We start from the raw sequence: 17,046 nt of genomic DNA, 5'->3' as shown, positions 1-17,046 counted from the left end.
CTGGTGTGGATGCGGCTGTTCTTGGATTCATTCAAATGGAGTGGGCTGAACAAAGACCTGTGGTCCTCTGTGGCCACTTCTTCAGAGAGAGAGAGCTAAAATTATACTCCACAGCAAAACAGACAGGCCCTCGTGTCCTTTGTGTTCTGTGCGTGTGTGTGCGTGTGTGTGTGTGTGTCTGTATGTGTGTGTGGGTGGGTGGGTGTGTGTGTGTGTGTGCCCTTGTGCATGTGTTTGTCGTATCTTTGAAATCGTCTACAAAGAACCCACACATTTTGTGATCAGAGAGAGAGAGAGAGAGAGAGAGAGAGAGAGAGAGAGAGAGAGAGAGAGAGAGCAAGCCGTTAGAGTTAGCCTCTTAATCACATGATTATCTATTTCATTCCAAATATGCTACCCTCTAACAGATCAAACTTATCTTTGTGCTTGTGCCCTAATGTGTATGTGTGTGTGTATAAATGTCTGTGTGTGTGTGTGTTCATCTGTGATAACATGTCTATGTACGTGAGACCAGCAGGAAGTCTGTTGTGTGGTTGCGCAGTCCACATCCTCAGCGGATCCACTCCAGAGGTCACGACCCTGCCCCTTCCTCTCCACCGAGCCTCTTATCCTCTTACTGCACCAACTAAACGCTCCCCACCACCCAAACACTGGTCATCTCCCCAAGCCTCTCTCTTCCTGTCCGAGCCAGCCGCTGTCTTTGTCCTTTTTTCAAACAGATTTTTTCTGTCCTTCGCTCCGGTTTATGTTTCTCTTCTGTTTCCCTCTCTCTCTCTCTCTCTCTCTCTCTCTCTCTCTCTCCTCTCTCTACTTTTCTCATGGCATGTAACGCGTTTACATTCTCGTGGATAAGAGGGCAATCCCTCATGTATACATATGAGTCTATACGTGTTTATATGTCTCTCTGGGCACTCTCTCTCTCTTCTCTCTCTCTGGGTTAAAAATACCCGGTCTGCATGGGAACTGGAGTGCTGGGGGGACAGACAGGCTGTGGTAGATGGGAGCCCTGGGCCTCTCTGGGGAGGGCCATGCTCTGTGGGCTGGTCCCCAGTCCCCCTCGAGCTGACCTCCCCTTGGCCCAGAACCTGGACGTAAACACGTCTACCACGACGGCATACACAGAGACCCTCCTTACCCACCTCCTACTGGTGGCTAACTTACTGTTTTCATGTCAAGTTGTTTGGAATAGGAGAGAGAGAGAGAGACCAGGGCCCAGTTTTACGAAAGCAAGTCCCTCTTACAAACGTCTTCAGATTTTCAGACCGTTTCCCAAAAACCATCGTTGCTGAAGAACATCATGAAAACACTCGTAGATCAACGAGTGATCCGGAGTAGTTGTAGATGGCTAGCAGCTTAACAGAAACTCCTCACCGAGGTCACCAGCAGGACATACAGGGAAATTACAATCTAAGTATATCATGATTAAAGGTACATTCCCATTCTTTATTCTCCTCCTTGGCCCAGAACCAGGAAGGAAACATTTCTACCACAACGGCATCCACAGAGACTTTCCTTACTTACCCACCTCCTACTGGTGGCCAACTCTTAACTGGTTTCATGTCAAGTTGAAAGGAGAGAGAGAGAGAGAGAGAGAGAGAGAGAGAGAGAGATGGAATCCTGTTCCATATGAATACGGTATGACAATGAATATGGTGAACAGTCCTATTCCCTCAGCAATGGAGGTCATGGTCAGAAGCAAAACAAACAAACAAACAAACAAACAAACAAACAAACAAACAAACAAACAAATTACCAAAAAAGCCCTTCTCCTGAAAGTCTGTGGAAAAGCCCACAGCACGTGGTAGGATCAGGACACACGTGGAGGATTAGGTTGTGTAGTGAAACTGTGGCACTCAACCATCCCACAAATGATTACTGAATCTTGTTTTCAAGTACATCCCATCGGGTCATCACTAATTTTATTCCAAACTCATGATGTTGATGTTCTTGTGCCAGTGCGTTCTCCAAGGAACGTCTTACCAGTCTGTCCTCACCAAAACCTTGCCATTTATGGCCTAATGCGGAGCCATGAAATAGCATTTAAAACGAGTTTAATTTGTGGGTAGCACTGAGAAGGTCAGCTATGTGAGGAGAGCCAATACTCCAGGGTTTAGATGGCTAAGGCTCACACAAGTGATGTGCAGCCGGACAGAACGAACACACACACACACACTCCCTCCCACATGACCTGGTTGATGGCTTTTTATGCACACACCCAAACATGTAGGACGTCCTTCAGTCGTTGTTTAGGTCTTCCTTAACTTGGCGTCCTTCTTAGGAGCTCAGTGCTAGGAGTCTTAGCACCACTGACCTTCACTTGGTGGATGCCAGTTAGTAAGTATATAAGTATAGTATAAGTATATATACTCTTTTGATCACGTGAGGGAAATTTGGTCTCTGCATTTATCCCAATCCGTGAACTAGTGAAACACTCTCAGCACACAGTGAACACACAGTGAGGTGAAGCATACACTAATCCCGACGCAGTGAGCTGCCTGCTACAGCGGCGCTCGGGGAGCAGTGAGGGGTTAGGTGTCTTGCTCAAGGGCACTTCAGCCGTGGATGTGGGCATGGGAGAGCAGTGCTCAACCACTTCCCCGCCCACATTTTCGCCCACATGTTTTCCTACTGCTCGGGGATCGAACCGGCAACCCTTCGGTTACAAGCACGAAGCCCTAACCAGTAGGCCATGGCTGCCCCCCAATGCCGTTCTCTACCTGCCGAGAGGTCTAAACGCAGCTCCAATGTGGCATGGATGAGTGGGGAGGCTGTATGGTTGGCATGGATGTAGCCTACCAGCCTACCACAGCTGGCATTGGAGGAGGCATCTGTGGAGCAGCAGCTCCCTGGTCCCCCTGTAGACTGGGGCTGAGGGAGGGGAGGGGAGGGGCTGGGCAGTGTGGGGTGGCCGGCAGGCAGGTAGGGGACATTTCTGGGTGGTGACATGCAGTAGGAGTTTTTATCAGGAATTGGTGATGGTCGGTCTCTCTCTCTCTCTCTGTGTGTGTGTGTGTGTGGTGTGTGTGTGTGTGTGTGTGTGTAGTGAGAGCTGGAGAGCTGCTCAGACTGTTTAGCGGTGGAAAGGGAAAACAACATCAGCTGCAGGAGCCCACAACCCCCCACACACACACACACACACACACAAATCCCATAAGTGAACACAAATACTGGTTAGCCAGAGTGACCACACTGAGGTTTAGGCTGACCCATGCACATACACACTTATTCTGGGAGAAATGATCAACTGGAGCAGAGAGACAGACACAGATAGAGAGCAAGATATAGATTAGGATTACTATTGCATAAGGTTAGTAGAGGACCACGACCACCCCTTTCACTCAGCCAAGTCCACTAAAGCAATCAGGCTCATGACAACTAGCACTAGTTTGGGTGTTGGAACAGCAAACAGGCTTGTTTTATGATGCACTGTTTGCAATCCCATATCTTTGACGACGCTGCAAACTGCCTATGCCAAACTGACTATGAATCATCATTACTGGAGATGACGATGCCTAAGTGAGCGCCCGCAGAGAGAGATGGAGAGAGAGATGGAGAGACAGGATCTGTTTGCTTTTCATTTTTATTTCAGTTTCCAAGGGTTTTATGTGGTGGACAACGGGGCAAGATGACTGTGCTCTTGCCATGCACGTTGATCATGCCAAACCCACCGCTGTCACACAGCCTAAGACTACAAATGTGATGCGGAACTGGGGATGTGTTAGTGGATAGCTCCATACTGCGTGAGAGGGTCTGCTGTGTGGGGCTTCTGTGTGTGTGTGTGTGTGTGTGTGTGTGTGTGTGTGTGTGCGTGTGTGTGTGTGTCTGTGTGTCTTGTGTGTGTGCCTGTGTGTGCATGCGTGTGTGTGTGTCTTGTGTGTGTGTACATGCATGTGTGTGTGTGTGTGTGTGTGTGTGTGTGTGTGTGTGTGTGTGTGTGTGTGCGCTCACAGGAAGCGAAATATGCTGATAGAGTGATACTGCGCGGAGGAGCATGTCTGTGGTCACTGCGACGACTTGATACCTAACTATGACGGGCCGCTCTTCCTTCCAATGCACACTTTCACACGCACAGACAAACAAAACACAGACACAGACACGCGTACTGTACAGCTACTTCCAGTGTGTGCATCAGCATCAAGAAGCCTATAAAATGGCTCACATGTAACATAAGCAGAGGAAGATGGATATTAAGTCGTTAAGACTACATTTATAGGGCGAGGGGGTAGAATACATTTATAGTGTTTCTGAACAGCCCAGGCAGAGCGGTAGTTTCCTCTATCCCCATCTCACGCTCTCCCTCTTTCACACACACACACTCACACACTGCAAACACAGAGAGAGAGGCTGGTGTATTGTCTGTTATCTGGCCCTGGGGTGCTTGTTGTTAACACAGGCTCTGCTGCTCTTGTAAAGAGTGACTGGGCTGAGAGACACAGAGCAGTGGAGAGCACTTACACTCCTGTACACAACCCGCCACTGTTGTCCATCACGTTGCCACAGAAACGGCCAAACAACGGCACCTCGGAAAGCCTCCCACTGCCACCAAATTATCCAGAGGGGAAAGAAGGACATGCGAGGAAAAAGTGGAAGGAAGCTAAGCTCTCTCTCTCTCTCTCTCTCTCTCTCTCTCTCTCTCTCTCTCTCTCTCTCTCTCTCTCTCTCTCTCTCTCTCTCTCTCTCTCTCTCTCTCTCTCTCTGTAGTGTTTTAAGGTGTTTTTGATCCATGCAATTGTTCAATAAAGGGGTTTTAAAAGGCAAAAGTCTCTCTCTCTCTCTCTCTCTCTCTCTCTCTCTCTCTCTCTCTCTCTCTCTCTCTTCATTTTGAATCGTTTTCTCTTTCTTTTTTTCTCCACCCTTTCACTCCCTCTCTTCACCATGACCTCACTTCCTCTCTGAACCGCAGTCATCTGCTCTTTCTCTTCAGTTCAGTCACCAATAAGTCTCCGTCCCTCCACTAACCCACTTGTCTCTCTTAACTCCTGACACACACACACACCACACACACACAGACACACACACACACACAGAGAGGCAGTTCCTCATGCGCTGTAAACAGTGGAGCTATTTAAAGATCGGGTCGTTCTGATCGCTCGCATCATGGAAAGTGCCGGAGCCTCGAAGCTTTGGCTATTGGAGCCAACATTCTGAGAGCCACCCCTCTCCCCTGGGGTCAGCTGCGGAGCATGGCACAGACAAGCGTCACATCAGGAGATGCCCCCCACGAACCTGGACTGGGGACTGTCACAAGTGTGTGTGCTTGTCTCATGCACTCAGATATGACACAAACACACATACATGTGTGTACCTGTGTGCACATGCACACACACACACACACACACACACACACACACACACACACACACACACACACACACACACACACACACACACACACACACACACACGAGAGCAAAACAAGGTTGTTCCAAGAGACAGGAAACCACAATGCTATCTACATCTCATGTGTGACATGCAATTCATCTGCAATTTCAAAGCCTTTTCATCACAGGAGACTTTCTGGCTTATGCAACATCATTTTGGCCATATATATATATATATATATATATATATATATATAACAGGAAACCAATAGCGTACACCTGTTAATGCACTCTGTGACAGACTATAGCCGTTTTTAGATAGAGATTGCGCAAAATTCACAGGGAGAAGAGACGTCTTTATGCCACTGTTCTGATCGCATTATCGGTCTAAAATGAGGTGAAAAATTGCCGCCTTGATGTGTGTTCACATACAAGCCGGCATGTTGAGGCAGGAGGCAGGGCCAAATAGCAAAATGAAGCGTGACGTGCAACTTTGGGCAACGCATGGGAACAATCGATGCCCCGGTCATACCTGGGCATGATTTTCAAAACAACAATATCTCTGACATGCATCAGTTTAGCTGGGGATTTTGCCCATCACTAATTTTGGTCCCACCACTGAAAATAAAATGTGATACAATGAACAGAAAGCCTCTTCAGTGTGCTTAATCGCAGTGGAGCCTGTTAATCAAATGAATACATGAAAATAAAGTTGTGGATAACGTTAAGGATGTTGCTATTCCCTGAAGACATGGAAGATTTAGACTATATAGCGAAGTTCTGTTGACTATTCATCATCTTTTCTAGTGGATGCCAGAAATCGGTAAGAGTTCATTGTCATTACGTTTAGCTGTGTTTGCTTGTTTGCATAGCATGGTGCTAGTTTGCTTGTTATATAGGGACATTAAGCTAATGATCCTAGATGTTATGTGACTAACAGTACAGTAGTTGAAGTGTGCAGGGTTTTTGTGCCATTATAACTTGGCATATGAATGGGTGTTAAGATGTTAATATTTTGCTTGATATGAAACTAGGCTATAAATCTTGAGCAAAGTCCAGCATAGAATGCGAAGCTGCATTCCTGATGCTTGGAATGCTGCAAGAGCATACTCTGAAGAGAATACTTCAGAGCTATGTATCTGTTGTCAGATGTCAGTTGTCATTTTAGCTTGTTAGTTTGGCTGTACACGATCCCAGTAACCTTTGTACCTTTAACAGGGCTCCAGAACAACTTATTTCACTAGGACCACAGTGGGCCCAACTGAAAATTTCAGGGGCGCAACCAGAAAATTTAGGGGCACACACCGTAAATTAACATGCTAACCAAATATTCACACTACTAATTTCTACTCATTTCCACTGTATTACTAATACACTTTGGATGGATGCAGAAATTACAATGTGCCATTTCAAATTCAGTGTCACATTTTATTGTGCACTTTTGAAGCTCTGATTTACAGCCTGGTTACTGGTCGCACAAACTCTCAAATTTTGGTCGCAAAATGCGACCATTTGGTCGCAGTCTGGAGCCCTGTTTGGGCTGAACAGCACAGAACAGGCAGAAATGTGAGAGGTAATGTGATGATGTAAAATCTTGCTAGGGCAGTCGACACTCATGGGAGTTCATGCTTTGTTTTATCACTGGATTTTAGGATATATGGCATTCAATTGTATTACTGTACGACCTACAGTCAACTCTAGTAGACATATGACTGGAAGCTTTGTGGATTTAACGATTGTCATAATGTGCTATCAGCTATTGCTGCTTTGATCAGTCAGATTTTAAATCTCCCGGTGGTGGGTTGGACATATGTAGGGTCATCAAAACGCCCGCCCAGATTCCCCCATTCCGCCTGGATGCTTTTACACTCCTGACTGAAGCAAATGTTTCACCTCTGTTACTATCCTCCTTGTTGGTAAAATTGGCAGGCTACATCGACGCCCCGGTGTATCTAAAAACGGCAAGCGTTTTTTGTAGAAAAGCTGCTGGACCGGATGGAATTTCTAACAGGGTTTTGAAATCCTGCGCTGCTCATTTAGCTCCTGTGTTCACTTATATCTTTAACACATCATTGGCTCAAGAGACAGTTCCTACTTGCCTCAAGCAGTCTGTTATTGTTCCAGTACCGAAAAACAAAAGTCCATCATGTCTGAATGACTACCGCCCAGTAGCCCTGACGTCTACAGTGATGAAGTGTTTTGAGAAGCTTGTGAAAAACATTATCTGCTCATCCCTCCCTGCCTCCTTCGACCCCCTTCAATTTGCTTACAGAGCCAACAGGTCTACAGAGGATGCCATCTCAAACCTCATGCACACCACCTTAACTCACCTGGAGGAGGGGAATGGGAATTATGTGAGGATGCTGTTCATTGACTTTAGTTCAGCATTCAACACGATAGTACCTCTCACCTTGGTCACAAAGATGAAGGCCTTAGGAATGAACACCATTCTGTGTCAGAGAGTCAACATACTTACAGCACACTGCCCCCCATAAATGCACAAATAGCCAGACATAATTTCACTGCATTTCTTACTTCCAGTAACTATATGCATGTGACAATAAACTTCCTTGTATCCTGGCTCTGTACATTTCTGGCTCAGATCGACGTACATACCAGTGTTTGCCACAGAATTTAATTATATTTATGGTGGTTGGTGACTGGGGAGGTAGTAGTTGAACAAATTTGCGCTAACCGAATTTAATCACGATTTAGCCAGTCATCTTCTATGCCAACAATAATCCTTGCAGGATTTGTAATGTTTATTTTAAACGTGCATGCAGGTTTGTTGAGGGACAGACACAAGGAGAGGCTGCACAGGTGCACATGGCTCTACAATGATAGGATTTCAACCAATTTAAGTAGTACAACATAGAAAATCATTGTGTGGTGGGGTCAATATTGATATTGTGGTGGGCCGCCACAAATAAGTCAATGTATTGGAAACACTGCATACACACTATTCCAGCCAAATCTGTTGCTTCAGATTGAAGCATGAAACTATGGGGTCTAATTTGATTCGCTGTTCAGTTTGAATATCCTTTCATCAGAGTCACAGGCTGTACCTTTGAAGTGACTGCAGTGGGAACACTTCCAGGAAAACAGCGCCGACAGTCATGGGCAAACATGACACCTGTGAGACTGTTTGTGTGTCCATGGGACAGATGTTTCATCAGCCTCGGAGAGGTTGTGAAAGTCCATTTGCACCACCACAAGGAGGAAGTGGATTGTGATGTGTGTTGCTGTTTATTTTGGCTTTGTATGTGTGGTCAATTTAACGCACACGCCAATTTCTGTTCCTCATATTACCCGATTTCGATCATTGCTTTTCCCCTATTGTCTCTAGCAGTCTCTCTCTCCTTCACTCTCTCGGTCATTATGCCTCTCCCCCTCATCTCATCTCACCTCTGTCTCCATTATTTTACACACCTCATCATTATTCCCCCCTCTCTCTGGCTTCCTCAATCTCTCTCCATCTTGGTCACCAAAACTCTTTACGTGTGAAAAGAAGCATTATTAAGTCTTTCTTAAGTAAGTAATTCAAAAACCCTGCAAACACCATTAACCACCCAGCAGGCACCGATAAACTCATTAACTAGCCTCTTTTGGTGTTGTTGTTGATGTTGTGCTTTTCTTACATTTTCAGAGGACGTTCCAACATGAACCACTGAACCAGTACATGGTGCATATAGCCTGGGTGGCTATTGGGAATGACCGGGTGTGCTTATCGTTCCTTTACAAGATATTTCATCACAATTAATTTGCAGACGGTACCACCAAAGGTAGTTGCTCATCAACAAAAAATAAACCTGAATATCTGAATGGCAAGACTGAAGTTTTAAGTCTCTTCAGTGTCGGGCTTGAGAGCTAACAGAAGGGGGGACTGCTTACCTGCAGCACAAACTTCTGGTCGATGTACCTCTTGGCGATGGTGGGCTGGAAGTCAGGGTTCTCCAGGAACCTCAGCATGAACTCATACACCAGCTGCAGACAAACAGGAAGTGACATGTTAACCAGACATTTCTGGACACTTGAATGACCTAATAGCTTTGTTGAACTTTGTTATAAATGTAAGAAATATACTTTTATATATAATTTTAAATAAAACACACATGGCTTATTTACATTTTCATCAGTCACAGGTAAGCTTTGGATAAAAGTATATAACCAGTACGTCTTTCACCACTGATTCAAAATGGCAAGGGATCTAACCTGTATGTGAGGCCAGGAGGCCTCAAGGGTGGGTTCATCCTCCTCTGGGTCAAAGTCTGGGTTGTCACTGGGCGGAAGAGTCCGGAAAATATTGGTGCAGATCTGCGTACATGGGGAGAAACAAGGAAAGAATAAAACTAATGTTGCACTTCAGTGGAGCAGACGGACAAATGACCGGTCAGGAGAGAGGGCCTGCCCACAGAGCACGAGCCTCTGGAACACTCTTCCTCAGGATGCCCGGAGAAGAAAGGAAAAAGAGAGGGGGAAAAAAAGAGAGGGAAAACAGAAAGAAAGACTAAAAAAAAAAAAAAAAAAAAAAAACTTGTTTCTGGCCCGCTGCACAGGACCACAGTCATCATGCAAATGATGTATGATTTAAAGACGGGATTAAAAAAGAACAGAGGAAGTGAACAGAGGCACGTTTATGTAATGCGCTCAGCCACTAAAACATCACAGACAGAAATAAACACGGGCTGGAACAGAAGGCCACTTTTCCACCTCTCTTTATGACACAGGGACTCTGTTAATAAAAGGAATTTGTGTGCGTAAAAATGGAAAAAAGGGAATTTTCTGGTTGGTCTATCTGTTACTGCTGTTGTGTATGTCGAGCCAAGCCTCTAGTGATGTTTTTCCAACCCCAACAACCACCTCGACTCCATCCTTAAACCCCACAACCCCCCTCCCCATCCCCCAGTAATCTTCTATATTTAGCAAATAAAAAGATCAAGATACGCACCAGGTGTTATTGCGCATTGAGGCTAATTATCCCTAGCGAGAAAGGGGGGTACTGGTTTCAAAAGCATCTGGACGAACACTACTGGATAATTACACTCGAGCCTGGGCATTCTCTGACCCAGAACCCCGCGGGGGGAAGCACAATTGCAGCATTCTGCTTGCCAAACATTTCAGTCAAGCTTACAAATGCCAGTGTGTGTGCGTGCGTGCGTGTGTGTATATATATATATATATATACACAGTGTAGTGTGTAATGTGTTGGGTTTTTCTTCAAGGATGAGAAGTTACCCTGATCCTTTGACATCCAGTGGTCGGTACGACCCAATGAGGTGGACATTATGATGTCCAGTACATTGGATCGGGCGAAAACCTGTTAAAACCCAAACATGTCAAACTTGGGAGAAGATCTGCACTTGTAAAAGGAACACACAGAGAAAATCCAAAGAGTGGCATGACACATCCAAGCTCCTCAAAATGGGAGCCATAAAGCACTGCCACAGACACGCCATCATATCCGTCCAGCATAACAAACATTGGTAGTTCTTCTCATGCAAGACGACCACAAACAGGCCCTGCAACAGTGGGAGAAGACCCCCATCATAGTGAGATCAGCCACTGTTTATTGAAACACGCTCTCTGCTGTGGTCCCCTCACATCACTTAAGTCACCAGAGGAAGTGAAAGTTCACATCGTACCACCGAATGTGGAAACCACATCAAATGGCCTTGAGGAAGAAGTCGTTGAGGCTAATAATAGTACAGGATATTTATACACAAATTACTCATTTCTAATATAAGATTACGCTAGGCTGTCTCATATGAAAACTGAAGAATTTCAATTAATTTTATATTGACTATTAGTCTTCCATAATGTTGCATGTTGGAGCAAGCAGTTCAGGACAAAGCAGAAAGAGTGAACAGTGTGGCTAGTCCAATGGAAACTGGCACCAGGAGGCTAAGAATTAGCATACCACTAAGAACCGTGCTGGTAATGAAGGCTATTTTCCTTGTACAAGTGTTGGCTACTAGTGAGGTAACTGAGGTAGAAACTGACAGCATGGCAGTCCTCACTCTGAGGACTGAGGAGAAGAAAGAGGACCAAAAGAGGACCAAGCCATCCCACTGGAGGCAGGGACAATGTCTTCTCTGCTGCTCTCAATGCTCCTCGTTCCCTTGCCAACCTCACCCCCCCCTCTCCATATCCTCTGGGTTTTTCCTCACAGACGTGTTCGTTTCTGGTTCTCTATTTTTAGTGTCTGAAACCTGTCGAAGTGGAGCCTCGTCGTGAGCCCGCTGATGGCACGACTACTGTTGCGCCCCGCCACCCCCCAGCACCTGGCTGCGACGATCAACCGACGGCACAACTGCATACTCTCTGCAGGCAAGTGGCAGAATCAACCAGTTGTTGGGTAGTCATGGCAACATCCCCACAGACTGAACACGAATTCCTGTAGTTTTGGCAACACCAGGGCAGATTCAAATCAGCCCACGTAGTTGTCATAGCACCTCTACTGCACCACGTCCCACACAACACAAGGTGAAGCAGTCTCGAGCTTTGACAAAACCTTCACAGGATCTTGTAGTCACTGTTGTCATGACAACTATATAAAACACCCATCACTTGATAAAAGATCCCTCTATGATCATTGCACTGATCATGCACATCACAGTGCTGAATGGCATTCATTTCAAAAGGGACCATCATGTCCCTTAGATAAGTAGGAAGCTCTGAACACAGGAGTGGGACCCTTATGACCCATCTATACTATCCTACACCTACAGTATGAGTCATCCAGCAGTCACTACACCTACATGCCATGAGCAAGCTCTCAGCACTGGGATAACAATGTTGCTATTCAATCCGCCTTCCATCCAACACGGTGCTGCTACAGTCATTTATCTCTACATTCACCTAATTAGTGCACACTTTCATTCAAAGACACTTAAAGCAGAGGGGAGGTGTGTATTCTACCAGTTTGTTTTCTCTCTGGAGAACCAAATCCTCGAGTATAACGTTGCTCTAGGTAAGATATACAATTCATAATCATTCTTTCTAGATAAGGTATACACAAGGTCACATATCAAACACATTTCATAGTCATGGTCAATTCAGCAGTAATTAACTAGGTATCTCACAACACAATGTAATCATGATTCTTGCATCACAAGTTGATTCAAGATCGATTCTTTGATGAATTGCAATCTGAGATTGATTGCAACTCCTTTGTAATATTATAACTGTTAAAACTACAGAGGACTAGAATTTTAGCAGATTTACATATACCTGCACTGAAGTCACCAACAAACAAAAATGTCAAAGGCTTTATTTCACAAACAACAACATGTAAACAACATGTAAACAAACAAACAAACAAACAAACAAACAACTCCATTGATTCATTGCATCTGGAGATGGATTTTTATCAGGCCACCAGTCTCAAAAATAACTAAGACTCTCCTAAAGAGTGTGAGGTGTGAAGCGTGAGGCGTGAGAGTAGAGTCTCAAGTCTGGTGTCCTTCAGAGATTACGGCCAGTGACTCATGCAGAGAGGCATGATGGGATTGATTATAAAGATCTTAGAGCACAGCAGGGGAGCGAGGGCGTCCTGCACACACTAAGCTCCTCGCACAGACACCTACAATCCCCACATCTCACACACACACATGCACATATACACATACCACACACACACACAGTATAGTGCAGTATAACGCTTGGCAAGTGGGTTTCACTGCAATAAAGTGGAATGATTTGATGTTTTTGTTTATGTCCCCGAGGACCAACTGGGCGAGAGCAAGTCCGCAGCCATGCCACAGGCTCAATCCCAAAAAAACACAAAAACATTTTGCTGTACAGTAAGTGTGTAACTTCACTGTAGTGTGTGTTGCCTTGGATAAAAACAGCTAACTAAATGACTAAATGTAATACATATGTAATGTGTGAACACTGCCATCCTCTGAAGGAAGTGTTGCCCAGAGCAAGACTGCAAAGACATACTGTATGTGAGCTGAACAGCTACCTACACGTCTGTGCAGATCGAATCAGTATGTATGGAAAAAACTACTTTCCTTATATGATAAGATTCCTTATTGGGGAAAAAAAAACTGACAAGCATGGATTTGGCACATTCACATCACACCTCATGTTTCGAAGACACTCAAAAATCACGCCACATCTGCCTCAACTGCTATTATTATTTTGACACAACAATTAGCATCCATCAGCGATGCACACTGGGTATCAGTCATGGAGTCTACTATGCAGCAGATAGGAGTAGCGCCAGTGGCACCTCAACACAATAACAGTCTTAAGCCTCCCAGCCTTCAGCGCGGTGACAGCATCTCACTCCACAACTGGGCCCCATATTGTGCCGTGGGAGCGCCAATTAAAGCCCATCACTCAGCGGGCGAGGGGGCCCAGAGAGCTCATTAGAGAGCCAGCCTCCCGCTCCTCCCTGGCACAGTCGAGCAGAATGGGGGGGCAGTGGTAGGGTGGGGAGGAGAGGAGCTGGACACCCAGTGCCCACGAGGAGCTCCAGGGCAAGCCTCCGCTCCACTGGTACCGGCTGTGCCAAGAGAGGAGCTGGCAGCTGGAGGCTGGAGCTGACACAGGCGGCTGGCTGTGGTGTGTGTGTGTGTGTGTGTGTGCAGAGTATATGGACAAAGTGTAATACATACAAACAAAAAAATACAATTGAACGGGTTCACACACTTGAATGACTACTCTCTAGAAAGTGTTCTCAGAGACTCTCCAAACACTCCTGACATTGTTGTTGTTGATGATCTTTTAAAAACTGTTGTGAAAGTGGGTTGTTGCTTTGACATGTACATGGACCTGTGTTTCTCAGAAAATGTTTTTAAAATATCAGCCATTAACTCATGCTCTTTCAGTAGGTGGTTATAGCACAAAAATGGTTGTACTTATTTATGGTAGCCTTGGACATGTTCATAGACTCTGTGTTAGAGGATTGCAAATTGCTGGACTTAACAAGACAAAATCTAAGCAAATAGCCAAATACTGCTCTGTGTCAGCCATCATAGGCAGTCTGCATGTATGGAGAAGGCGGTGCCATCTCTACCCCTGATAATATGTATTTATCCACTGATTTAGCTGATCATATGTATTTATACACTGATTTAGCTGATAATGTGTTTTTATCCTGATTTACCTGTAAAGCTGTAAGCACTTGCACAGTGTTTGTGTTGCTGTGTGAGACACAACTGGGCTCTTTATTAATATTTGGAATGCTGTGTCCCAAATAAATGAATTAAATGTGTGAGTGAGTGAGTGAGTGAGTGAGTGAGTGAGAGAGAGAGAGAGTAAATGAAAGACAGAGGTATACAAGAAAAGGAAAAAAAACATGAATGACAGAGAGAGAGAGAGAGAGAGAGAGAGAGAGAGAGAGAGAGAGAGAGAGAGAGAGCGAGAGAGAGCAGAGAGAGAGAGAGAGAATATTAGAGGCTTGACCCACAAACCACACCTAATAGCTTAAGGCAGAGTGATCACACATTCCAAACATTACACCTCATAATTACAGACTCACTTAAGCACAGAAAGCACTCCCACCCGTCGTCAGTCACACTACACCATCTACACATCCACAGAGCTGCCCCATGTTAGACATTGCTTTGAACAGCAGCTCTCTTGACCAATAAGGGTTAACGAGTAAGGACCTACTCAACTAAGGCAACCAATTTTATTCAAGATCTGAACATCACCTGCATTGTAACTGCACTACTACTGCATCAATAGCTTGCAATGTGAGCCACAGTGCCCTGACAAGCCTGTACAGACTGATGCAAACTTTGCCTAAGTGACAGCTGCGGCCTCCTGACATTCTATTTGGATTATGAGGCCAGTCGAAAGAGCCAATTTCATGGGTGAGAACAGACACATTACAGGATATAACATCTAGTCCATTGGCGCACACCCCCTCCACATAACAACACACACACACACAAACAAACACACACACTCAGGGATTTACCTGCTGCACTCAAGAACACAGACCCACACGTGCAAGAACACAAATAAACATGCTAATTCACACACACATTCACACCCACATTCACACCCACATTCACACACACACGAACATACACGCCTGTCCTTGAACACCTTTGGGTGCTGCAGTGACAGATAAAAGGCTTTGTTGTCAGAAGGGTGTCACCATCGTTCCTATCCCATATCTGTGGCAGGATGTCCGAGGTATCTAATGAGCTTAGCCCGGATTGTGTGTGTGTGTGTGTGTGTGTGTGTGTGTGTGTGTGTGTGTGTGTGTGAGAATGTGTGCGTGTATGTGTGAAAGTCTGTCTAGAAGTCTGTCTAGAAGACAGGTCAGACATAGTCATCCCTGCCTGTTAAACTGTGACCAGCAGAAACCCAGCATCCGTTAAGTTTCTAGGGTGAAATCAGGTCAGTTACCCATGACCCCCCGCCCCCAATCAGGAATGACGCAAGTGCAGTCGAACGCTTGGCCCAGGCGAGGGGGTCACTTGGGGTTGAGTGGAATGCACTGGTTTTAGGACGTCATGGAAACAAGGCAACTGAGAGAGCCCAAAGGGAGGCTAGAGAGGGAGTTCTGATGGAACTGCTACCCTGAGTCTAACCCTGGGGCGAACGTTTCACCAATAGTGACATTTCACAATAATTCAGTTGCCTTGTAGCCTAGAAATCTAGACGCGCCCCTAGCGGCAGCAAATTACATTTGGGCTAGTCTAGCAACTCTCCGTTGGCTTGTGAGCTCCAGAAATCGAAACTTAATCAGGCCTTTGAAATCGTGTATAGAGTCGTTTGGTGGGCTTAACATAATGATTGATGGCAGAGTTGCAACGAAACAGATGAACTCTGTTTAACAGGGTTCATCTGAATTTACATAGCACATTAACTTATTGAACTATACATAGATAGATATCAAGCATTACGAGTGTGAGGAACTTAAACAAGAGACTGGGAAGACAAACTTAAACAAGAGACCGGTCTCTACCCTACTGCAGCTCCAAATAGCCTTTCAGTGTGTGTTTATTTGTGTGTGTGTGTGTGTGTGTGTGCGTGTGTGTATATTAGTGCTGTCAGTTAAATGCATTATTAACAGTGTTACCGCAAACCCAAGTTTTTTTCACATGCTGTTGCAACAACTAGTTACGTTAGAAAAACTACACCACCACACTAAACAAAACAAGGGGCACGCCGCACACACCTGTTTGGGCTTGCGATCTGGCCAAAGGGTAGTAGGCTATTAATCGCATGCCACCAAAGAGTTTTTATTTTACACTGTCGTTTGTTCTGTTAGGCCTATCAACAATCCTCTTTGGCTGCTACTATTTTGACCCTTTGATGCACCGTTTCTTGTCCTCAAACACAGACAATTCCTAGCAAAGATTCTAAGAACTTGCTTCCTAGTAGGCTTCTGCCTAGACCTTCTCCTGTAGGCATGGAGATAATAAACACTACCGCAGTTTTGAACGCCCGGTCGGCTGAGTGGTGTTTCTAAGTGCTGTGGACACCGATGCCGACATGAGTGTGGTGCAATCTGCTTTCGACATTCCATTAGATTCCATTTTTCTCAATACAACTCCGCACATCAGCATCGCACTTTGCTGCCGTGTAAATCACGATTCAGTTCTATCTGGTCGGCGCCGCTCCACTAAAATCCATTGTTCATCCAGTGTTTGCCAGTTAAAACTTTGGCGCTGATGCGTGTGGCAAGTGACGGTGCACCATATAAAATGCACTGATGTTGGCGCTGGTGTCGGCATGGAATTAAAATAGCACCGAA

The 17,046-nt window shown here is 45.4% G+C and overlaps 1 protein-coding gene across 2 annotated transcripts in view; it reads right to left on the bottom strand.

The window, feature by feature from the left end:
• Positions 1-17,046, bottom strand: part of ppp2r5a (protein phosphatase 2, regulatory subunit B', alpha isoform) — a 71,045-nt gene that overhangs the window by 14,375 nt on the left and 39,624 nt on the right. For both annotated transcript variants that reach the window (XM_048250073.1, XM_048250072.1), the window contains exons 3-4: positions 9,534-9,635; positions 9,213-9,305 (exon numbers count right to left, since the gene is read on the bottom strand). In XM_048250073.1, coding sequence (XP_048106030.1) covers positions 9,213-9,305; positions 9,534-9,635 — 195 coding nt within the window. The remainder of the gene's footprint in view (positions 1-9,212; positions 9,306-9,533; positions 9,636-17,046) is intronic.

The sequence above is a fragment of the Alosa alosa genome, chromosome 8 (genome assembly GCF_017589495.1).
Source record: "Alosa alosa isolate M-15738 ecotype Scorff River chromosome 8, AALO_Geno_1.1, whole genome shotgun sequence".
Taxonomy (NCBI): Eukaryota; Metazoa; Chordata; class Actinopteri; order Clupeiformes; family Clupeidae; genus Alosa; species Alosa alosa.
This window is presented reverse-complemented; position numbering and strand designations above follow the sequence as displayed.